Source organism: Stenella coeruleoalba (genome assembly GCF_951394435.1).
Source record: "Stenella coeruleoalba genome assembly, chromosome: 3".
In the NCBI taxonomy this organism is placed as follows: domain Eukaryota; kingdom Metazoa; phylum Chordata; class Mammalia; order Artiodactyla; family Delphinidae; genus Stenella; species Stenella coeruleoalba.
Window position 1 is genome coordinate 166,284,176 of NC_137148.1, and position 17,621 is coordinate 166,301,796.

The 17,621-nt window shown below is 56.7% G+C and overlaps 1 protein-coding gene across 2 annotated transcripts; it reads left to right on the top strand.

The window, feature by feature from the left end:
* Window positions 1–1,693: 1,693 nt before the first annotated feature.
* On the top strand, window positions 1,694–16,748 carry ELAVL3 (ELAV like RNA binding protein 3; the record flags this gene model as incomplete). 2 transcript variants are annotated; one of them, XM_079918076.1, is made up of 7 exons in its annotated part: window positions 1,694–2,073; window positions 9,148–9,367; window positions 9,656–9,759; window positions 13,305–13,458; window positions 13,656–13,881; window positions 14,636–14,674; window positions 16,397–16,748. In XM_079918076.1, the coding sequence occupies exons 1-7, from the start codon at window positions 2,065–2,067 to the stop codon at window positions 16,746–16,748; spliced, it is 1,104 nt and encodes a 367-aa protein (XP_079774202.1). In that variant the 5' UTR covers window positions 1,694–2,064. The 2 variants fall into 2 exon arrangements, with proteins under 2 accessions (XP_079774202.1, XP_079774203.1); XM_079918077.1 differs by having other exon boundaries at window positions 16,418–16,748.
* Between the last annotated feature and the right edge of the window lie 873 nt (window positions 16,749–17,621).

Here is a 17,621-nt window from a genome sequence, read left to right on the forward strand (position 1 = left end):
CGGCCCCTCACCAGCTTGTGGGGGCGGGGCAGCAGCTAGGCCTCATTTTATTTTTCGGACTGGGAGCTACCCCAGCTGGGGACGGATGAGTTGGAGAGGATGAGCGAGTCCGGCTACTGGGGCCGCCCCCGCGAGCCTCCCCGCAAGACTCAGTCCCCTTTCGCTATCCCCGCACAACCGGGAGCCAGCAGTTTCCATGGGAACTGCAGCCTGGTCTGCGCGCCCAGGAGTAGCTTCCTTCCCGGCACAAGCACAGTTTCCGATCCGACAGGAGCGAGGATGAACACGGGATGGGGAACAAGCCATCGCTCGGGGTCCCCGGGGTCGGCAGCCAGGTCGCCCTGGCAAATCCAAGAAGGGCCAACCGGGGATCCGCATCGCCACCGCCCAGATTGCGCGGGCCATTATGATTGGCCTTCCCTTTCCATCGTCGTGGCAGCGCTGTCTGCTGCTCGCGCTCCCATTGGCTCAATCTCGAAGGCATCTTCCCTCAATTGGTCCTCTCGGGGGCCATCCCTGATTGGTTCTCAGGCTGGGTTCTCCTCGCTGGGTTTGATGGCACTCTCGGACAGTCTGGAGCTTAAAAGGGCGTGCACGGACGAGGATAGAGTTTGGATAGCGACTCTCGGGTTCGGGGACCCGGGCTACGCAGCCCGCAGCGCCCTGGACAGGGCCGTCGGACCGCTGTCTGTGGTGCTGAAGCCTCACTCAAAGGCTCCCCTAGTGTTCTAGTGAGAACACCTCCTCGCGCCTGGTGGCCGCCCTGACAAAAACGTGCACTCGCGCCCGCACACCACAAGAGACTGCGCCACCCCCTATCGCCTGACAGAAAGGCCAGGTCCCGCTTAGCAGAGAGGGAGTGGGACTCACAGGCGGACCAATCACGAGCCCGGGAAGCCAGGACATTTACATGGCAAAACCGTCCACCCGAAGTTTATGGGGTCCGAGACGGCCCGATGGTTTACTGGGTCTTCAGGGCACCGAAGGGGTTTGCCTGGAACCCTGAGCCCCAAACTTCTTCACTCCCTTTGGAGCAGTGCCCCTGCACTGTGGGATGCCCATTCCCCACCCCCTTTAAACCTTAGAGACGCCTAGCCTGCTCAAAATCCACAGGGTCCCAATTCCTTCTTCAGGCTGACTAGGTCCCCAGCCACCCCCACCTTCCTCCCTTGGTCTTGGGACTACATATGGTCCTCCCAAACGTGGCGACCCAGGCCTCTGCTCATTGAAGTCTAGGTTCCTCGTTCCTCTGCAGTGCTCTTGGTGGACAGCACCTCCTGAAGGTAGTACAATCGAGCCATCAATATCTCCTCGCCCTCTTTGCTCCTCCAGCTCTGGGTGCTGGACAGAGGGGAACCCTTCCTGTCTTCCGGGCAGAAAGCCCGCCCAAGAAAGGGCGCCAACGCAGGAAGTAGGATCCGTGAGGGCAAAAGGGCCCGAATCTGGCAACCCGAGGCCCCAGGATGTGCCTTCTGGGCGTGCGAAGTCCTGGCCAGCGCGCCCTCTCTTCCACCTGCCGCGCCGTCGGGCGCCGCGAGGAGGCGGGGCTCGGTTGCCGTAGCCAATAAGCGACGCCGGCGCTGGCAGCTGCTGCTATAAAGGGCTGGGGGCGGCGGCGGCGCGGCCCAGAGCGCGGAGCGCGCAGCGCGGGCCGGAGGGAGGGAGGGAGGGCGGGCGAGGGGAGAGGACTGAACACCGGGGACCAGACGGGCCGGGCCGAGGGGCGGCGGCGAAAGGCAGAGCGCAGCGATCTCTGTCGGGAAGCGCAACCTCCTCGGGCCCCGCGGGGCCGCGCAGGGGGCGTTCTCAATCCCGCGCCCGCTCCCTCTTTCCATCCCCTGCCGCCCGCAGGCCACCCCGGGGCCCGGTTATCCGCGCGCGCGTACCCGGGCTCGGGCCCGTCCCCGGCCCTCGAGGGAGTCGCTGCCCTCACCGAGACCTCTGCAGCGGCCGCACCAGAGGCCGCCCGGGCAGGACCCCGGCGTGAGCATCGAGCGCCCCCCAAGGAGTGCACGACCCCCGGAGCCACCCTCAACACGGACCGCGCCCGCCGGGCACACAAGAATGGTCACTGTAGGTATTCCCCTGTCGCTGAGAGGGAACCTAGTCGGAGAGGGGTTAGGCACAGGCTCCGAAGAGATGGGAGGGGGGGTAGGACCAGGCCTAGCTAGGCCCGGGTTGGGGGGGGGGTAGGACCGAGCCTCGGGGCCTGAGAGTGGACAGAGCCGCGCCCAGAGTGCTGGGGGCTCTTAGAGTCTGGCTTGAGAGGCCTTAGGGAATCGAGCTGCGATTCGGGGGGCATCCTACGGCGCCCTGGGGGCGGGATTGCCCCCCCTTCAGCAGGCCTGATGGGGGAGGGGACGCCGCGGCGTAGGATGCCTCCTCCATCCAGGCCCGGACCCAGCAGGCCTCCCAGGCAAACGCAGGGCCCCAGTCACTGGTGCTGGGCCAGGACAAGGCGGCAAGGAGTCCCCGAGAGCCCCAGGGAAGGGGTGGCGTCGGATCGCGCGCCCTGGGCCTCGACCGCGCCCTGGAGCCGGGCGTCTCGTCCTCAAGCCCGTCGACCTTGCGGCAAGCGGGGAGGGGAGAGGAGGGGGCGCGCCCGGCGGCCCCGCGGGCCCGCCGCCACCGCCGCCGCGTCCCTTTGTTTCTCGGCGCTTCTTCGCGGGCCGTAGCCTCGCGCGGGCGCCTCAGGCTGCGGGGAGGGGGAGGGGAGAGGAGGGCTCGTAGGGGGTGCTCCGCCGCTCCTGGGCCCCCGCCCCCGGGGGATGGGGTAAGGGGCTCAGACAGGCCCCCTAGGCCAGGTTCAGGCGTCCCACCCCGCCAGAGCTCTGGGCCGCGGGATGACCTTGAGCGCGCCCGCCCGCCCGCACCACTCGCCCCGCGCTCGGGGCTTTCAGCAGCCACAGAGCTGGTCAGCTCCCGAGCGCCCGGCCACGCCCGGCCACGCCCTTACTAACCACGCCCCTGCCCCGCCCATCTAAGCCCCGCCCCAGGGGCCCCAGGGGCCCTGCCTCTTCCGAGCCCTCGGATTTCCACTGGCAGCCCGGGCGTATCCCGGGGGCGGGGCTGGCCAATTCTAGACCCACCCCAGCTCCACCCCCGCCCCCGCCGCGCGACTCTGCTCCCCGCGCTGCCGAGCGTCCTTTGTCTGGTCCTGGCGCCGGGGCCTCCTTCTTCCGCTCTTTCTGTCTCTCGGGTCTCTGTGTGTGTGTCTCTGTACACTGTGTCTCTTCCTGGATCTCTTTTTCGAGTAGTAACGAGCACAGTGGGTGGGGGGATGCTCAGCACTACCTCCACGCCTGGGCCTCTCCCATACTAGACCCTGGGACCCACCCACCTGGCTCTGAGAAAGGCCTGAGAGAGACCACCCTTTTCTGCTGTGTGACCTCGAGGCAGCTCCTTCCCCTCTCTGTGCCTCACGCTGCTCACCCTGATCTAGGAACGTGAGCGAGGCCTTCTGAGGACCCTCAGCACCCCCACAGCAGTCCAGCATACATTGCTCCGATCTGTGCCCTCATTTGAGAAAGGGAAGCTGTTGCACAAAGGGGAGAGGGTGTGGTCAGAGGTCACACAAGGGCCTTGAAGCCCTTGGAGTCCTGGTCACTCCAATGGAGAGTACTCAGGCAGAGACCCATCATGGGGACAGGCTGGGAGGAAGTGAGGGGATGAGTTGAGACAGTGAGGGCCCTCCCTGCATGGAGGGAGAAGGGCCCAGAAGTAGGAGGCTCACTTAGCACCACGTGGTGGCCCAGCCTTACCATGCATAGCCACTCAATGCCCTATTGTTGCCAGTACCCAGGCATCTGTCACTGTGACTAGGGCCAGGGGGCACAGCTGGGGGCCAAGGGGGTCTGACACAGCAAGTAACCTCAGGTGTGTTCATTGCAAAATCCATATGTCAGATGTTTGTATAATGGTGCAAAAGAGTTGGAGAAAGGGTGAGAGAGAGAGGGAGGGGGAGAAAGAGAAGCGTTCAGAGGGGAGAGATGGACAGAGAGGAGAGATGGGGACAGAGCAGAAGAGAGAGAAACTGAGGGGAAAAGAGGGAAAGAGAAACAGAAAGAGGGAGAGACCCAGAGGAAGAGGTGGAGAGAGTGGGAGGGGAGGTTCCCTTGCTCCATCTTTGATCTGCCTTCCTCCCCTCTGACTTCACCTCTCTACCCCTGTTCTGGGGCAGCCCTCGAAGGTCCCTGTGATCCCTGTGTCATCCCAGGCCACGCATTTACTGTGGGCTGAGGCAGGGCGGGTGTGGCCTCCACCAATCCGATCCCCATTAGCAGCTCAGCCGGCTCAGCCTCGGAGGAAATGCGACACTGATCCCTCTAAGCTCTGGCACAGATGGGAGGGAGATGGGGTGGTGGTGAGATTAGTGGGCTGGGCCTCAAGATCCTGAGTGGGAACCCCCCAGTCACCTCTTAACCCCCCCCAAGTTGAGGACAGCATTTCCGGGGGTGGAGGACCAGTAACCCTGTATGTAGGCTCTAGGGTCATCAGATCAAGGGGTCAAACCCTAACACCATCGCTACTACTTCCCTCTGTCATCCTGGGCAAGTCACAGGTCCCATTTACCCTCAATTTCTCCATCTGAGAAATGGAGATGATCTCCAGCTTTCAGGGTGGTTGTGGAAAGGCAATGAAAACAGCACAGGCTCAGGGCCTGGCACACAGTAGGGCTTCCAAAGCTGGGATCTGATGTGTCCTGAAACAGTGGTTTATGTACTGCTGATTGCTTTGGGGGCTCCCATAATAGACATTATCAACAAATCACAGAATTCTAGCTCGCTGAGCCCAGACGGGAATTCAGACTCCATCTCCCCATACACGGGGGACCTCTGTGCCATATCTTTAGTAGTGGGACAGAGACCTAGAGAGGCAACATGAGCATCAGAGGATATACAGGAGGGTGGAGCCAGCAGCTGGCATATGGTGGCATCTAGTAAATATTTGTTGAGTTGAATGAGCAGACTCGGCCAACAAAGTGGGTTTATTTTTGTTTGTTTGTTTATTCTTTTTGGTTTGTTTATTTTTAAATTTATTTATTTATTTATTTTTGACTGCACTGGGTCTCCATTGCTGTGCGCGGGCTTTCTCTAGCTGCAGCGAGCAGGGGCTGCTCTTCGTTGCGCTGCGCGGGCTTCTCATTGCGGTGGCTTCTCTTGTTGCAGAGCACGGGCTCTAGGTGCACGGGCTTCAGTAGTGTGGCTCACGGGCTTCGTTGCTCCGCGGCATGAGGGATCTTCCTGGACCAGGGCTCGAACCCATGTCCCCTGCATTGGCAGGCGGATTCTTAACCACCGCGCCACCAGGGAAGCCCCCAAAGTGGGTTTAAATGTAGTGTTGCCTGGGGCTTGGCAAAGAGTGGGTGCTCAGCTTTGCTTTGCTTTGTTTTGTTTTTTTTAAATCGGCCTTTTCATTGAGAGTGGGCTCTAGAGTTTGAACCCTGAATTGGAATTCTTGGTCCACTTTTTACATGCTACCCAAACTTGTGCAAATCCCTCCTCCTTCAATGAGACTCAGTTTTCTCATCTGTTAAATAAGAGTAGAGTCCCATAACATTCAATTTGGGGAAAATTGCCTGGAAATTTTCACATAAAGAATTTTGGCTGGCCCATAGCAGGTCCTCAATACGTGGCCATGTTGTTCGTAAAGTATTAATGTTACAAGACCAGGATGCAGATGTGTGGAAGGTACATTACTGCTATATTTCAGGCGCCTGTGGCAGACATTGCTAATCAACCCAGTTTGTGTTCCTGGTGAGCCTGGATGTGGCTTCAGAATAATCCTCCAGGGAATTCCCCCCCCCCCGCCCCCGCCCCCGCGATGGTCCAGAGGTTAGGATTCCGCACTCTCACTGCTGAGGGCCTGGGTTCAATCCCTGGTCTGGGAACTAAGATCCCATAAGCCACATGGTGTGGCCAAAAATGGAAGAAAAAAAGAAGAAGAAGAAGAAGAATCCTCCAGGCAGCTCCCCCAGACAGCCACTCCCAGCCAAATGGTGCTGCAGGGGAGTTGACCCTCTGTACTATCCTTTAAATAAGAATAAATGACAAGGAAACAGAAGCCCAAAGAAGAGCTAAGATTGTCGCTGAAGACATACAGCTATGTGGTGGCAGAGCTGCCCCCAGTGTATTGGCCAGTCATTAAAAACGGCTCTGAAGTCCAACATATCCAGGTTTGAAATCAGTTTCCCCATTTATATCACCCAACGTCTCTGCGTTATTTCCCTGGTACCTGACACGGTAGGTGTCAATGGACCAGGATGATTATTAACAGCAGCATTATGAGGCAGGGCTTGTCTTGTGGACAAGACAAGCCCACTTCCACTTCTCATGACTGCCTGTGTCAGACATAGCTAACTGATCCCAGAATGCCTTCCAGCTGCACCCACAATTGGCTTTAGATGGGTCTCTGGTCACTATGCTGGTGATTTGGAGTTTTCAACAAAGTGGAGCAGAGGTCGTAGCATAAAGACTGTTAAGTAGCATACCTGAGGACACGCAGCTGGGAAGTGTTAGAGCCAGCACTAGTCTTGGTTGGCAGTGGAAGTTGGAAATAAGATGCCCAATCAGAAAAGCTCATGCGCAAATCCCTGTTTCACCGTTTATGGGCGGCATGATCTTTGGTAATTTTTCAAACATCTCTGAACCTCACTTTCCTCATCTGTTGTCTTACTCAGCTCAGGCTGACTAAAATACCATAAACTGGGTAGCTTAAACAACAGACACGTATTTCTCATAGCTCTGGAGGCTGAGAAGTCCAAGATCAAGGTGTGGGCTGATTCGGCTCCTGGTGAGGGCCGGCTTCCTGGTTTGTAGACAGCTGTGTTATCACTGTCTTCATATGGTGGAGAGAGAGAGAGATCATCTCTCTCCCGTCCCTTTTTATAAGGCTCCACCCTCATGACCTAATAACCTTCCAAAGGCCCCACCTCCAAATACCACTGCACTGGAGAGCAGGGTTTCAAGATATGAATTTGGAGGGGCACAAGCATTTAGTCCATAGCATCTCCTAAGCAGGGGTAATAAAACCCTCCTCCTTTCAGAGTGGTGAAAAAGAAAAGAAACATTCCCTGTAGAGGGCCTTGCACTGTGCCTGGCACATAGTATGCGCAATATTTGGGAACAGTTATGGTATTGAATTTTGGGGCAGGGATGGCTGAGATGATGTGTACCTGCTGGCTCTTTCTAATTCTGTGGCCACAACAGATATTGCTCATCAATCACAGTCATCTTTACTGCTGAAACTGAATATAGCTTTAAATCCTTCTTAATTCATCCGTCTAGGAAGACTCTACCGATCTATTTGGGTTTCTAGGTAAGGGCAACCTATTCACCAACTGTGACATAGGAGAAGACCTAAGGAAATGCTAGCTACTTTCCCTTCCCATGCCCATGACAGACAATACCAATCAATCCCAGCCCTCTTTCGTTCTGAGCCCAGACATGGCTTTATAATTCTTCTCTACGTGGCCCTTAAGATAGCCATTACTAATTGTTTTGAATTTTCAGCAAAGTGAACCAGAGGCCCCAGGAGGATAAGGAGCATATCCAAGGACACACAGCGAAGAGTCATCAGAGCTGGTACCTGCCTGGTTGACTGTCATAGAGAATGGTAGAGTGGTCTTCAGGTCTAGACAGGTCTGCATTTGCATTCCAGTGCCACCACTGATATGCTGTGTGACTTCAACAAGTTCCTTAACATCTCGGAGCCTCAAATTCCTTATTTGTCATAGCATAATAAACTTCTACCTGAGCCTCTGTGTGAATTAAATTTTTAAAAAGCATATCTTCCTGAATATAGAGGTTAAAAATCTAAACAAAGAACCATAAAAAAGTTGGCAAATCAAACAATGTATATAAACAAAACTGCAACATAACCAAGTTTAGTGTAGCTTAGAAAAGTTGACTTAATATTGGAAAATCAATTAATGTAATTTATTACATGAACATATTAAAGCAGGCTTCTCCGGTGGTGCAGTGGTTAAGAATCCGCCTGTCAGTGCAAGGGACACAGGTTTGATCCCTGATCCAGGAAGATCCCACATGCTGCGGAGCAACTAAGCCCATGCACCACAACTACTGAGCCTGCGCTCTAGAGTCCTCAAGCCACAACTACTGAGCCGGCATGCTGCAACTACTGAAGCCGCGTGCCTAGAGCCTGTGCTCCACAACAAGAGAAGCCACCACAATAAGAAGCCCGCGCACCGCAATGAAGAGTAGCCCCTGCTCGCCACAACTAGAGAAAGCCGCACACAGCAACGAAGACCCAATGCAGCCATAAATAAATAAATTAATTTTAAAAAATAAAAATAAAAAGCCCTCTTCCCTATCTGTTAAAAAAAATATTGAAGCAAAAAATCATCTCAATAGATGCAGAAAAAGATATTCAATAAAATTCAATATCCATTCCTTAAAAAAAATCTTGTTAAGATACTAGGAATAAAATTAAACATTCTTAACTTGATAAAGGCCATCTGCCAAAAAACCTATAGTAAAGATCATATTTAGCTGTGAAATGTTTAAAACATTTCCTTTAATGTCAAGAATAAAGAAGCCAATGTCACAATGTAGCCCCTGCAACAAGACAAGAAAAATAAATAACAGGTATAGATTGGAGATAAAGAAACAAAACTGTCATTATATTTGCAGGTGTTATTATGATATACATAAAAAACCCAAAATGGCTCAGTGGAAAACCTGTGGGGGTAAATTATGCATGAAGCAAAAGAAATATTAACACATTTGGGATAGGAATTACATTTGGTGGGAAGAGCAAAGTACATGGTCAGGTTTGGGATTATGAGGGCTTCAAAGCTAATAAAAATGTTGTAATTCTTATTCTGAATACAAAGTATTCATTTCATTATTCTAAAAATGCAGACTGGCTGTGGACAAACAGGCAAGCATACGTGCAAATGGGCATACATGGCATTAATATATGGACTTTTTCAGAATAAAATCCCCTGTAAAGTATTTTGCCCAGTGCTCAAGAAGCGGAAGGGACTATAAGAATAATACCTTATCCCCTCTGTATGTTCAAGCCTATGCAGACCTGATTGATCTGTCACCACCAAGCCCCTCCTCACTCCCACTGGTCCCTGGTGTGGGAACTGGGCCGTGAGTGGGTGCGGCCTGTTGTCTCCAGCAGATACTCGGGGCCATGGAGTCTCAGGTGGCGGGGGGCCCGGCTGGCCCGGCCCTGCCCAACGGGCCACTCCTTGGTACAAACGGAGCCAGTGATGACAGCAAGACAAACCTCATCGTCAACTACCTGCCCCAGAACATGACCCAGGATGAGTTCAAGAGTCTCTTCGGCAGCATTGGTGACATTGAGTCCTGCAAGTTGGTTCGGGACAAGATCACAGGTGTGGCTGCTGGCAGGTGGGGGGTGGGGATAGGAGACAGAGGTGGTAGGAGTACAGGAGTACAGGTGTGGTGTAGAGACAGGTGTGACCCCAGGTGGGAGGTGATGGGAGCAGGTGGGACCCTGGAGGGTCTGAGCTGTCCTCAGGATATGGTAGTACTCTGGGGGTAACAAATAAGGGTGGAATCTTGGTTCTCATAACCTTGAGGGGGGTGGTCAGTCTCTCAGGCCGGGGTCTGGGAGGACACTGGCAGGTCCAGGGAGGTCATTGTCCTGGTCCTGCCTGCAGGGCAGAGCCTCGGCTACGGGTTTGTGAACTACTCTGACCCCAACGATGCAGACAAAGCCATCAACACCCTCAACGGCCTCAAACTGCAGACGAAGACCATCAAGGTCAGCGCCCTCGTTCCCCACTGCCACCCATTCCTGTGACTTCCCATCTTGGCTCTGCCCGTTTCCTCTTTATTACCGCCCACCTGGACTGACCCTTTCATGGCCACCCAGCCCCCCACGACCATACCCTCCCCATACATCCATTCCCCCCACTGCTGCCCATCCTCCCCCATGGCTCATCCCCTAAGGGGTTCAAATCAATCCCCAAAGGCTTTCTGGCTGGGGCCCCGGGGCCAATGGCTCTGCCTCTCTGAACCTCAGTTTCCTCTCTTGCCAATGGGGAGATGATCAGCCCCACATTCTCCGGCAACTCAAGGAGTCAGCCAGGCCCTGGAGGTACCCACCCCCTCAGCAGTAGGAGAGAGTGACCAGGGTCTGGTGGGCAGCCCTCTCCTTGCCTTTGTCATGGAAATGGGGGAGAGGTGGGGGCCCATCTGCCATCTGGAGCCTAACTAGGGTCTGGGAGGGTGGGATTAGGGGTGGGCCCTTCCCCCACCTTTGTACAATGCCCCTCGCCCCATGACCTCCCCTCTCAGCAGCTGCAGCTGGGACCCTGCAAGCCCAGGTTCCCGGGAGGCCGTGGGGGTTGCAGGGAATCACCATGGAAACCCCCTCTCTAGGTTTGCCTGTGGGTGTCTGGGCTCCGCCCCACAAATCTGCTCCTGAACCCTGGGGGAGGCTGGGCTGGGGAGGATGCCCATCTGGCCCCCAGTTCGCCATGGGAACAGAGGTGCCGGAATCTCTTCCTCTCCCTGGTGTGGAGGCTGACGAGGGCCTGATGCGTCCCTCCATGGCCAAGTAGACCCAGAAGCCCCCAGGTTGTGAGAGTGGACCCTAGTGATGAACTGTATGACCCAGAGGGCCACTGTGTGCGTGTGATGTGGTGCATATGTTGGGGGGGGGACCCTGAGCTATAAGACATGGTGTTTGTGGGACCCCGTGGCTATGGGACCCCCTGGCTATGTGAGTGGCTGTTATCATGTGGGTCTGGCTGTTATAGACGAGGGTGTGTCACCTTGTGTCTGTGAGACGTGTTTATTTGACAGGTGCTTTGTGATGCACTGCAACTCCAGCTGTGACCTGGTGGGGCTGCGTGGGTGTGTCTGGCTGTGACAGGGTGTTTGTGTGTTACGGTGAAGTTGTGTGGGTGTGTCTACTTGTGCCCCATTCAGGATGGAACGTGTGTGACATTGAGGGCTTGTGTGGTGGTGTGACAGGTGTGTGGTTCTGCGACGCTTACTGCAATTATCCCAGACCCCCAGAGTCACCGTGAATGTGGCGGTGGCCTTGTGTCACCCTCCTGCTGGTGTAGTCACCATAGCTGTGCAGTGAATACCAGAGCGTGGCCCTCTGTGTGGGTGTATGTGCATGCATGTGCATCTGCCTGGGTGGCTGTGGTGTGTGGTTGGTCCTGACTAGGTGTTCCAGCAGATTCTGCCCACAATAGTTCCAGCCATTCATCGTGTGCCAGGCCCCGTCCTAGTGAGGGGGTGTGGGAGGAGCCCATACCACGTGAGGGACCTGGGTCAGCCCATGTCATGAAAGGATGGGAAAGGTCCCTGAACACTTACTCTGTGCCTCAGATGACCCCTGACCCCAAAACCCACCCAGGAGCTGAGACTCCCCTCCCCTCTCCCCCAGCTCCAATCCATCAACAAGTCCTCACCCCTCAAAACTCACAGCCCCACGGGGTAGGGGAGAGTGGAAACCATCAAATACATGGCCATGAGTTTTAATTATTATTACAGAAATAATAGCAGCTGTGGTGTTTGTCTTTTTTCTGGAGGATCCCAGGTGTGCACAATTGCATCAGTCAGAATCCCCCTGCCCCCACCCCATGAACACCCTCACCCCCATCCGCCCTTGGCCTAATTTATTCATTTTGTTCGTTTTTTAATTAGCTATTTCTAATGAAGTAATATGCCCTCACAACTCACCACCCCAAACAAAAGCCAGACCCTTTACAATGACCCCCATCTACCCAGAGGTTAATTTAGAAGAAACAGAAAATAGACATCAGCAGAAATAAGGGGGAACGGAGCTTATCCCACCTCGCCTCCCCCACCAGCTCTAGGTCACCCTGCTAGCGTTTAGGGGTGGGCCCTCCAGACCACGTTTCCAGGACATTGATAAACACACAATGAGATGGGGTCACACAATACTCGCTGCTCTGTAAATGGACTTTTCTTTCCCCCACTTTACAATACTCACCACTGTTTCGGGGAAATAAATATACACGTCCACCATTTTTTAAACAGCTGCAGAGAGTTTCATTGTTGGGCTGGACCATAATTAATGACATGAATCGAAGGATCATACTAAAACGTGTCTACTTCACAGCTGAGAGAAGGGCTTTGACAGAGTAACAGGGATAAGGGTGGAGGACCAAATTCAGATGGGAAAGGACAGGAAGGATATTTCAACTGAGACCTGGAGAAGAAAAATAAGGAAGAGAGTTGCAAGCACAGCGGACAGCAAGTGCAAAGGCCCTGAGGGTGAAGCACACCTAGTGTGTTTGGGGAATGTGGAAGAGGCCCATGTGCCTGGAATAGAGATGTGGAGGGGGACAGAGGGTAGGGGGGTGATGGGGCAGGTCGTGAAGGGCCTGGTGGCCCTGAGAAGCACTTTAACTCAGGAAGGTGGGAGCCACGGAGGGTTCTAAACAGAGGAGGGATGTGACCTGGCTGAGACGCTCACAGGTGCCCCCTGGCTGCTGTGGGGGGAAAAGCCTGTGGGGGGGCGAGGGTGGAGCAGGGAACCAGGGCAGAGACTGCTGCACTGGTCAGGGTGAGCAATGGTAGGGCAGTGGAAATGGGGAGAAGTGTGTGCATTCTATCCAGATAATGAGGAAGGTGGAGCTGACAGGATGGATGGTGGTTGGATGCGGGTGTGACAGACAGGCATTGAGGACAACCCGAGGCTGGGGACCTGAGAAGCCAGGAGGACAGAACTGTCATTACTGAGTTAGGGCAAGTCAGGGGTGCTGAGTGTGATCCCCCATGAGGCCTCCTCGTGGGGTACCTGAAGGCAGGTGTCACGCAGGTGTGCAGCTCAGGGGCCAGGCGCATGCTGGGCTCGGACATTTGGGAGTCGTCGGGGTTGAGCTGGGCGCTAAAGATCTGAGGGGCCCACTGTAGTCGGGAAGAGAAGGGGCCAGCCAGCATCCCAGGTTCACTTTCCAAGGGAGTGGGACGTGTCAATGTTGATGGAATATCCAGCCTGAGAACATGAGCTAGAGATGTGAGGGTCCCTGAGGCCCCCAGGGAGACATGTGACCCCAAGGGCGCAGCTCCTTTGACCTCCTCGGATGACAGGTCCCTCTCACCGCTCTACGCGGGCAGGGCCACGCTGTCTTGGTCACAGCCACATCCCCTCCCCCAAGCCCTGGTTGACCCCACCCACCACCCATGGTGACTACTTGCGGTATTTGTTGAATAAACGGATGAGGGATTTCTGTTGCTCAGTGGCGGTTTGAATGTGGCCTCTCCCTCACCATTTGAAATGGGTCTTGCCCTCACCCCTGTCCGCCTGACACCCTCCCCCAGGTGTCCTATGCCAGACCCAGCTCCGCCTCCATCCGGGATGCGAACCTGTACGTCAGCGGGCTCCCTAAGACCATGAGCCAGAAAGAGATGGAGCAGCTCTTCTCCCAGTACGGCCGCATCATCACTTCTCGCATCCTGGTGGACCAGGTCACAGGTCAGGCTGCCGGGGAGAGTGCACCTGGCGGGGGGGTGGGAGGGGGGGGTGGGAGGGTGGGGGGCACTGGGCTAAGGCACCCAGGTGGGACCAGAGTGGAGAAACCGGAAATAGCAGCGAGGAGGGGGGCGGGGTCACGCAGGGGGGGCGGGTCCCCAGGAGGGGGCGGGACCCATGACGCCCTCGCGCCCCGGCAGGTGTCTCTCGGGGTGTGGGATTCATCCGCTTTGACAAGAGGATTGAGGCCGAGGAGGCTATCAAAGGACTGAACGGGCAGAAGCCGCTAGGTGCGGCCGAGCCCATCACGGTCAAGTTTGCCAACAACCCGAGTCAGAAGACCGGGCAGGCCCTGCTCACTCACCTCTACCAGTCCTCCGCCAGGCGCTACGCAGGCCCCCTGCACCATCAGACACAGCGCTTCCGGTGAGCCCCCTGCCGCTCCCTGCCCCCCAGACGTCCCAGACCCCCAGGGCCGGATGCCCTAGGCTTGCAGGTGCCCTCGCCGAACCCCATTCCTGCAGGGCGGAGAGAAACCAGGGCAAAAGGGGAAACGTGGGGGTCTGTCAGGTGCTGAGGCCAGACCCTTGTATACAGCAGGCGCTCAATGTGTGCAGGCCACTAAGGGTGGCATTATTGGCGTCAGTAGTTTTAGAATCACCTGACCAGGCCCAGCTCTGACTGCCAACCCACCCCCTCCCCCACCCCGCCAAGGGCACGTGGCTTCAGCTCCCTGCTGGCCAGGCACCCTTACTTTTTCTGCGTAGCGACCCCGTGAGGACAGAACTTGTCCTCATTTTACGGACGGGGACCCTGAGGCTCAGAGAGGCGTTGTCACTTGCCTGGCCCAGGCACTTTGGAGAAGAGACTTCCCTTCTCGGGACCCAAGCCCCGGACGGATTGGGGGCTGGGGGGCAGGCGAGCAGGGCTGGGCGGCCGGGAGGGGGAGGACGAGGACGCCAGTGCAGGCTGGGCAGCAGCAGGGCAGGCAAGAGGCGGTGCCCGAGTGACCACGGTTCCGTGCCAGGCGGTGTCCAGCCTGGCGGGGAGCAGGCAGGCGGGGGCAGGGCTGGCACTGCTGGATGGCTGGGTGGGGGCGGGGAGGGCAGGCTGGCTGCCCGGTGTCACAGCCGGGGGTGTGCCCTGAAGCCACCAGTGACCACCCCTTCTGCCTCCACAGGCTGGACAATTTGCTCAACATGGCCTACGGAGTCAAGAGGTAACAGTGCCCCCGCCCCACTGCCCCCAGCCCCTCGCCGTCCCTCCTTGGACCCTTTTGCCCTTATGGCCCCCATCCCCCACCTCATCCCCCAGGACCACCCCTGTCTGGGCATAGTGTGGCCATTAAGAGATCTGGGGGTCCTTGAGCCTACTAAATGCCTAGAAAGTGCTACTACAGAATCTGGATCTGGGGGGCCTGTCTGTGGCCTCCTCCACCCCACTGAAAGGCAGGCAGTGTTGCCCGGGTCACAGCTGTGCCCCCACTGGCCACTGTTGATCATCTATGCTGAGGGTCACAGAATGCCCCCTTCTGCCTCATAGCTGGGGGTGGACCTTGAGGCCCCCCACCCACTCCATTGTCCACATCCCTGATCCTCTGAAGGTCCCCATGTTTATAGCATCAAGAGCTATTGAGCACATGCTGAGGGCCAGGAGCTTGGCTCTGAGCTGGGGACCCAGCGTGGCCTGGCCAGACTTGGCCCCTGGTGGAGCTGGAATGGTACTGAGCACGGTGCTTGGCATGGAGTGCAGGCTCACTCAGTTTAAAAGGCAGTGTCTCTTATGATTATGGTTACTGTTATTACTTATTTCAGTCCACTGGGGAAGGAGACAGATGAACCGTGATCTGGGCTGTGAAGGGGGCAGGAGACGGGGTGATAAGGATCCAGTGGAGACATCGCTCAGGAGACAGGGCCAGAGCAGAACTGGAGTTCCTGGCGGCAAGAGCGGCTTGTGCAAAGGCCAGGAGGAGGGAGTGAGCCCAGTGACCAAAGGAATGGCTCGGGAAGGCAGGGAGCCAATGCCCCTTCACTCATTCGTTCACTCCACAGACCCCACCCCCACCCCCCGAGGGCCTACTGGTGCTGGGAGCTGTTCTGGGCCGGGACACCGAGGGAATAGAACCTTGCAGGGAAGATGGAGCTAAGGATAAATACATGATTTAAATAGAAAAAGGCCTGGGGACTTCCCGGGTGGCCCAATGGTTAGGGCTCTGAGCTTCCACTACAGGGGGCACGGGTTCGATCCCTGGTCAGGGAATTAAGATCCCACATGCCGCGTGGTGAGGCCAAAAAATACATAACATACATACATAGGAAAAGGCCAGAGAGGGCCAGAGGGAGGGGGTGGCCACGATATGAGTCAAAGGAGGCCGCCCCGGGGAAGTGACAGCTGAGCTGAGACCTGAATAACGAGAGGGGGCGCTTAAAGGCCTCGCGCGCACCCTGGTTCCAGCGCTGCCCTTCCGGGTGGGCCTCCACCTGGCAGGGTGGCCAGTGGGGCAAAAGGGGCAGCATCGCCAAGGGCGGGATCAGGGTGGTGCCCGAGTGGGGGTGAGGGCAGGAGTTGGGTGGGAAGAGGCGTCAAGGGAAGGGTGGTGGCCAGTTGTGGGGAGGGGGTCAGTGTCAAGAGGGCTGAGGACCAGGTAGGGTCCAAGGTCAGGGAGTGTCGGGGTGATAGGGGCTCAGGGCAAGATCGCAGGTGAGGACCTAACGTTTAGGGAGGGTCAGAGGTCAGGACAGGGCTCCAGGTCAGGATGGAGATCGGGGGCTGGTGTATCAGAGTGGCTCAGAGTCTGGGGCTTAAGGCGGGGTCACAGATGGAGGTCACGGGGCCAAGGCAGGGGTCACATAGTCCCGAGGTCTCCGCACGGTCAGGGGTCATGACAGGGTCAGGGGGCATGCCGGGGGTAAGGGCAGAGCCCGCGTGACCCCCAAAGTAGTCCCCTGTCGCTCATCGCCAGGTTCTCACCCATCGCCATCGACGGCATGAGCGGCCTCGCGGGCGTGGGCCTGTCGGGGGGCGCGGCGGGCGCTGGCTGGTGCATCTTCGTGTACAACCTGTCTCCGGAGGCGGATGAGAGTGTGCTGTGGCAGCTGTTCGGGCCCTTCGGGGCAGTCACCAATGTCAAGGTCATCCGCGACTTTACCACCAACAAGTGCAAGGGCTTCGGCTTCGTCACCATGACCAACTATGACGAGGCGGCCATGGCCATCGCCAGCCTCAACGGCTACCGCCTGGGCGAGCGCGTGCTGCAGGTGTCCTTCAAGACCAGTAAACAGCACAAGGCCTGAGCCACCGCCGCCCTCCCCACCCTTCCCGGGCAGCAGAGACAGAGAGAGAGAGAGAGAGAAAGAGAGAGAGATTGAGAGAGAGAGAGAGAGACAGGGGCCCGAGAGAGACAGCGCAGGCAGACCACGGACGGCACGAGGGCCCCGTGTCCCTGCAGAAGCCACAGGGTGAGCACTCGGTGGGAGGGTCTGCAGGGAATGGGAGGGCTCCTGGGGGTCCCCCACCCCGTCCTCCTGCCCCTCCCCCCCAGGCTGGGCTGTTCACTCTCTCGTCTTGGTTTTGTTCATGGTGAAGGTTTTTGTTTCCTTTTTCGGCTAAAGTGAAAGCAGAGACGTGCCCCCAGCACACCCTCAACCGCCCTCCGTGGATGGCTTGGGGGAGGGGTGCTGGGGTGCCCTCCCAGGCCCCCTTGCCCAGGCCTCCCCAACACCTAGGTGAGCCTGAGAGGGGGGAGCAGGTTTAAAAATCCCCAAAAAAGCGAAACGTGAGAGGGGTATGGGCATCCCTGGCCCAGAGCCCCTTGGTGGAATGTGAGGGGCAGGGGGAGGGGCTGGAAACAGAAACACAATGAAAAAAAGGGGGGGTGGGAGGGGAAGAAAAACTCTATTTTTGTAAAAAGGGAAAAAAGACCTCGTGGAGAATTTTTACTGGGGATTCTTGAACTTGAAAAAAAAAAAAACACAAAAAAAGACAAAAAAAAAAAAAGAAAATATTTTGGCAGGTTATGTTTACCAACTGGGGCAGGGACACAGGGAGCAGGGCTTAGGAGCTGAGGGTCCATGGGGCCACACAGAGAAACACAGCCACGCGAAGACACACAGGGACACACACACACACACCCCACAGGGATACACAGCAGCACAGACGGACCCAGA